Here is a 7,065-nt window from a genome sequence, read left to right as displayed (position 1 = left end):
GCAAGTCAGGCGGGCTGACTGCCAAAAAGGAGTGCCTATATTTAGCAAATTACACATTGCGTCGAATTGATCTAGATCTTAACAAAGGACAAAATTGGTATCAAAATCTAGTACAATTAATGAATACTGTTGATAAATGACGATCCACTGGATATAATTAAGGTCAAAAACTGTAGACATCAATAAAGTTACTTTTTTATACATTTATCATTTTAACCATGAGATATACATGGTAGTCAGCATGACTTAAAGAAGACCTCATTTAATAAGTGAACCGACTTGTTAGATGAAGAGACAGGCTTACTAGATATGCATCTCAACACTGAAAATGGGTGATGCCTTAGACTGTAAAGTGGGTACATATGCACGGTATTAGAAATAGACAAGGGAAAAAGACATAATTTCGTTTTTTTCTTAGATCATTATTCCTTTTATGTTTAATACGTGTAATTAGCCATTTAGTCTCGGAACACCCTTACAGTTTTGAGTGCTCTCTAGTAGACATGTCTCGTTTCATGCTTGAGACAGCGGTTTTCACTTGTTGGAAAGACGTTGTTTAAGTCTTTTGCTGTCATTGTGATAAATGCATAAGAAGAAATTGGTATTAAGAAGGTACTTTTCAGTACAGTTTTCATAATATATCTCATGGATGTAATTTATCAAAGTATTCGATTAATTTTACCAAAAGTTTTTGAATCCATTTGTCCTTTGTTAATCTAACCAATTCGGACGCATGTGTAATTTGCCTAGAATACGGCACTCCTTTTTGGCACGTCAGCTGGACGCCTTGTCGCGTTATTTGGTCATCACAGACCCATACGCGGCGGAGATTTTTTGGACTGTCGAAGTGAGGCCGCCTGACAAGTCCGGAAGAAGCTCCTAAAGCAGGGAACAGTGAAATGTCGGACTCTTCGCTCAGGTTTGGGGGGATCACACATGCGCTCCTCAAAAGCTTGACAGTCAAATTTTTCTTGACTTGTCAGCGGCCTACTAGCTTGCTTACCGTTTAAAGTAAGCTAGTAGGCGCCGGCTCCGCAGCGAAGTCGGACTCGAGAAGGGAGAAATGAAAGGATAAAAGAGAGAAGACGAGTGTTATGGCCGATAGAGAATGTGAGTAATGGGTAAGCTTCATTTTTTTTTAAGTTAATAAATTCATTCTTTTTTCTTGGTGAGTGGCACTCTGTCATGGCCAATGATTAATCAGATTAGTGCATACAAACAAATGAATTCCAATATCAAAAAAAGAAAAATGAATTTATGTAATACATTCTTACATGCGTGAGTTTAACATTGCAGTTACATAACACACTAACGAATGCTCAAAATTAAAGAAAGAAAATTAAAGGACATACGATGGATGTTAATACAAAAATTTCTTTTGTTGGCAGTCGACTGAACGCATAAAACCGTATGTGGATGTATGAGATTTTTAAAAACTGACAGTTCATCCGGCGGACTGTTCAGTTCTGAGGATTCCTTTCAGTTTAACTGAAACGATAAACCCGATAGGGTAGGGAGAAATGTTCGAACTGTCATTAAAGAATGAACCTGAACAGTCGGCCGGATGATCGAATGAAAATTTCATTCGATCATCCGGCCGACTGTTCAGTTCATTTTTTAACTTTCTATTTTTATGTGCTGCGAAACAGGTATCTTTACATAATTATGAAGTAAAAAAAATTCAATTATTAGTAAAAAAAAAATAAAAAAGTAACATACAGAATATTACTAATTATGTCCCTAACACGTATGTTTGTTTACTGTATTCGTATTTTTTTTCTTTGTTTTTACACTAAACTAATTGGCAAAATCTTACGACTGAAATTTAATGGAATGTATGTGTATTTTACAGAGTTTAATTCTTTTTCTAATTCTACTATACTAATAATTAGTTTTAAAAGAAGAACAATTTTAAGTAAAAAATACAGTATAGCAAAATTGAAAAAATGTTCCACACAAAGATAAACTAGAAGATTTTTTGAAATGTATAATAAACAAAAATGGCCCTGCTGATGAAGGATAAGTCCCCATCCCTCGGATTTCCCGGCATTTTTCCCGTCGATTTCCTCAACGGTTAAATCGTTTAGTGTAGTACCGGATGCCTCACCAGGTTTCCCTTGAGGGAAAACCGACCGTTTTCCTCACGGATAAATCGTTAGTGTGTACCCAGCAAGAATACACAGAGTGCAAAGACTGCGCGGAAGAAAACTTTCCTCCTCGCCTAAATATTTGATTTCGTTATGTTTTATTTGTAACTACAAGTTCGGCATGCCTTTCCACAATTTGGCCATGCCTCGGGAATGAACAGCGGATTAGCGGAGGCCGCAAGCGACGGAATTCCAGCAGTATTCAAAAGGTACTCGTAGATACTACGGACTTTTGGCATCAAATACTTACCTTTAAAAGAACGGCCTCCGCTTAATTAAAACTTCCAATTGTATATGTAAATATTATAAAGAGTATAATATGTTCCATATAACACTACATATTCGCTTTCTTTTGTAAATGAAATATGATTTAATAAAAAAGCAAGTACACTAAGTACCAACATGTTTGGAGAAAAAGTAACAATGCCACTGCCGAAGATGTTATAATTAATTTTAAAATTGAATTTTCGAGGCCACTAAATGGAAACTGATGAAATACAGGGTAAGCATGGGACGGTGTGGGTGGGGGGGTTGAGGGGTAGGTACGAATACGGATGTAGCGGTAGCAGTCTTTAGTCATGTCGTTAATAACTTGATTTTTATTATTTTTAGTTTTACCCTTAACAATTACGCGCCAAGGCCATTGCAGGAGTATAAACTTATAATGGCTTCCACAATAATATAAATTGATCTTATTTGTTTTCTAATACCTACTTAAAGTAACAATTTAGCCAGCCAACGATAGCCGGCGTTAGAGTATGGCTCGTACCGTTTCTTACGTCGCGGCGACCCGTGCCGCGGTTCCAATTCCCGGCGCCAGGGCGGATTTTCCCTGATGGGGAAAAATTCGTTCCTGGATCGGCTGGCTTTCATCTTCCTGCTTCTTCTCGCTTCGCTCTCCGGACGAAGGACTAAAAAAAAAAAAGAGTAAAGTCCCTCTATCAATCCTCACAAAAAAAGTACCTTAATCGAGAGTCATATAATTTGAATGTGGAGGTGAGTTTATATATTCATACTAAACAGAAGTCAAGATTTACATTGTTATTAGGAATAACAATAGAATGATCTATATTTTATGGTAGTATTATTACAAACATGAATGTTCTAGATTATAACGTTATTTCTTCGATTTTCCTCACCTTGACATTGAACTTACACCTTCTTCTGTAATAAATAATTAAATCAAATTAACCATTCCATATATAAATAATTGAGAAATATTAAACAGATAATTATTGCTTGATTCTCTCTTTTTCCTTCTCGTGTTCCTACCTTCTCTCTTACTGAACATTTTTTGAATTATGATGGTCTGATCCAAAATCAATTTTTGGTGTGTGTGGACAATTTGATCAGTTGTAGTGCTAACCATTATGCGCAATATTATTATTCTAGTAATCGGCCCATTTCTTTATATAGGTCATTTTCAATTTTTTAATATGTTGTTACAAAATTTTATCGCTTTTGTTTACAAAATTAACACCAAGTACCATTTGAAATTCAAGGAAAAATGTTCATCTTGTTTTGACAAAGCGATTTAATTGCAATCAATAATGACAGTGTATGAGACATTCATCATAGAACTCATAGGTAACGCAAGCAACATTTAATTGAGCCAGCCTAGTTAGCTTGGGAGTATGAGCGTCTACCTAGTGAGCGCTAGATGGTGGGTGTGATTCCGCGGTGCGCATTTATCCTATACAGATAAGGTTCGTTCTCGGAACGTACTCTCTATCTGTCCTCTTCTCTCTTCACTTTCGAGACGATAAGACTAAAGTTCCCTCTATCAAACTCGAAATAAAGAATAAATAAAAAAAATCCATGATAAATCATAAATTGACACAATAATACAAACACATAGCATAATCTAACAGATACTTACAAAAGAATAATAGCTAAAGAAGAATACTAAAGAATTGATATAACAACAATCGCGAACAGTGATAACATCTTTCTACATAACTTAAATAGTAAATACCTATTTCTTTAGTCTGAATTTAGTTAATTATTCCTTTAAAATGAATAGAACTTTCATCCTTTAATCGATCTCATAAATATAAGTATAAATTTCATAAATTGTACATTGAAACCGAGATACAGCCCACTTTGCGCTATTCCTATTCAGTTCCAACGCCCCTTTACTAATGTTCATATTGCGAGGTTAATGTCATACTGTCTCATGTTCCCAAGGTGAGCGATTATGAAAAGAATACCTCAGCAATAATGACCTCATGGTAAACACTTGATCGACACAATGTGACTTGGAGGGATTGAAACTCTTTGTGTCAATGATTATTTATGCGGCTATTCGGAAGGTAAACGTGAGTCACTGAGTAGACCGGAGGTTCGAGAATCGATTCCGCACTTGACAAAAAATGTTCTATCATTACCCAGAACAGAACTTACACGCTACACTTACAAGCCGATCCTCTCCCTTAGAGGCACGGACAGAGTAAGACTTCAAAACACGGTCGATAGCTGGTCAGAGATCAATTTCCTCGAACGACCTGGTTTCTTTAAAGTATTCAATGAAAATACATCGATAAATCTATGTAAATAACTTTGAATTGTATTGAATAATCACTACAAGGATAAGCTTAATTGCATGCTGAGAATTGAACACGATGAACAAAAAGTAACATTTTCCAAAGAAAGTCAAATCGATTACCGAACAATCGAACAAAAACTAGGTATTCTCGGAATTAATATTATCGAATTGAAATAGCTGCTAGTAAACCGAATAAAATTGAGAGGTTGTTATTATTTCACTTAGATAGTTAGGTAGTATTAATTTCACTTTCCAATGGAAAGTAAAAATCAGAAATAAAAAATAAATTACTACTTCTCACAATAATTGTAGGTAAGTAGGTTCTATAGGTACACTAGAAAAATGAAAACTATAAACCGAAGTAGGTATCTACTGGTGAAAGAGTAACTTAACAAGTAAAGTAGAAAGTGCAAGGTACCCTATCGTTGGCTGATACATAAAACCGACATAATTAGCCGTCCAATTAACCCTGAGTGCCACGGAAGTTAAAAATCGTCTGACGTCACACATATTTGAACTCTTTCATTAGAACGGAAAATGAAATTTGAATTTTCGACCTTTTACAGTTATTTTTTCGGAGTTTTGACCTCAGAATTGGATTTTTCCCAACTTTTTACATAGGAATCGACCATTTATTTATAATTTTTACCCATTTGCAACTGCTCCATTCCTAAACAGATAAGGTTCGTTCTCGGAACGGCTGGCTTTCTCCTATCCTGTCTTCCTCTCTTCGATTTCGGGTCGATAAGACCTCCGTTGTTACAGTACCTATACATACATAGAAGTTATACCTATGTAGTGCCAAACTTCTAGAAAGAACTAGGTATATGTATCTACCTATATGTGGCTAATCAATACTCCGGTTTGTGCAGGTTAATAATTTGCGCAAAATGGTACGCAAGTTCTCATGTTCGTGCGTAAAATGTTCAGCTGGCCATGCATATTGCGGGCGAGACCTACCGCCTATAATTAGTCTTTTGTATCAATGATGAGACGTGTTTCTTGACGCACAATCGATAAATTTTGCACCTATTTTTGAAGATGAACACTATTGAATTGTTTGAACATCGTAATTTCCAAAACAAAATAATAATTAATGTAGGTTTTGCCCATTTCCATTAACCGTTAGTTAGATTTGAGCAGTTATAAAACACAAATATTGACAAAATTAATGTTGCAGAAGAAGGAGAAGAAGAAGAAGAAGAAGAAGAAGAAGAAGAAAAGCCTCTCTTATGGTGAAAATCTTCAGACCTGGGTATCGAGCTTTTTCAGCCACACGTTCCGCCTGTCTGTGTCTGATAGACCTGGGTGTTTCAGACGGTCTGAGTGTACGTGGCTTCAGCTTTCCGTGTCCGTTTCATCAAAGGCACATTTTTTCCACACGAAAATTTGGTCTGATTGAAACGGTAGTAGAAGTATTGGCCGATAGAATCGTTTCCAGGGACGCGCGACTGCATTTCACAATCTTCGTGGAGGCCACTTCTGGCAAAAGGACACACGAAAGGTTTGAGCAGGTTGGAAACATCCGGTGCCACCAGTGAATAAAATGCTGTCACTGTCCTGTTGGACCTTTGACTTCTGTACCGTGCTGGCTTTGGTCTTGGCCGTCACATTTGAAGAACCTGTGTTGGTAGTCTTCTTCAAGGACACACCGAATTTGGTATTGAAGGCGTCTTGCTTTGGTTTGTCATGAACAGGACTTGGACTTTTCTTCGGTACTTTCTGGACTGGACTGGACCGAGTGACCTTTGGCTCTGGACTTCTGCTTTTGCTCTTCCTGGATTCCGTCACTGTTGCCTCAGAGCTAATGCGTCTCTCTGAATATTGTTTCTCTGAGCTAACTTTGCGGGTACTAGCAGTTCTGTTTTCAAAACTAGCTCTTCTTTCTTCAAAGTTGCTTGGTCTTCTTGTAATGCGTTCTACGGATGGTTTTCTGTCCTTGCTCAACTTGCGTTGAGTCGTATCGCTGCTTGTTCTAGTCGTCGTGGTAGTTGTCACAGTTCGCTCTTGACTCTGTCTGTCAACACTTCTTCTATCAGTTTTCTTTTCAGTTGGTTTGACATTCTCCTTTGAGTAGACGGGTTTGAATAGCTTCCTTCTAACAGGCTCGGACTGATTTTCTTTCAAAGGCGAGAATTTAGATCTTCTCTCAGCTATGATGTTACTGGCACGGATTTCCATGAGTGAATCTTTCCTGCCTTCGTACTTACGTTTCACCTTCTCAGGTGATTTTCTTGTTGGTGATTGTCTAACTGGTGATTTCTTAGCAGGAGAGGCGTGTCTTGTTGGTGACTTCCTCACTGGAGACTTGGTTGATACTTGCTTATCATCGTATTTATCTTTGGACACCTTGTGTTCAGGAGATTTACGAGC

General features: G+C 37.2%; 1 protein-coding gene across 1 annotated transcript in view; it reads right to left on the bottom strand.

Annotated features, from left to right (window-relative positions):
• The window catches only part of LOC103522722 (salivary glue protein Sgs-3-like), a gene marked incomplete at its 3' end in the record, with an annotated part of 10,768 nt that extends 3,709 nt beyond the window's left edge, over positions 1 to 7,059 (bottom strand). Inside the window, exon 1 of the mRNA XM_026832721.1 lies at positions 6,490 to 7,059. Within this exon, the coding sequence (XP_026688522.1) occupies positions 6,490 to 6,873 (384 nt within the window). The remainder of the gene's footprint in view (positions 1 to 6,489) is intronic.
• Between the last annotated feature and the right edge of the window lie 6 nt (positions 7,060 to 7,065).

Source organism: Diaphorina citri, unplaced genomic scaffold (genome assembly GCF_000475195.1).
Source record: "Diaphorina citri unplaced genomic scaffold, Diaci psyllid genome assembly version 1.1 scaffold10670, whole genome shotgun sequence".
In the NCBI taxonomy this organism is placed as follows: domain Eukaryota; kingdom Metazoa; phylum Arthropoda; class Insecta; order Hemiptera; family Psyllidae; genus Diaphorina; species Diaphorina citri.
Note: the sequence above shows the minus strand (reverse complement) of the source record. Positions and strands in the feature narration are given on the sequence as shown.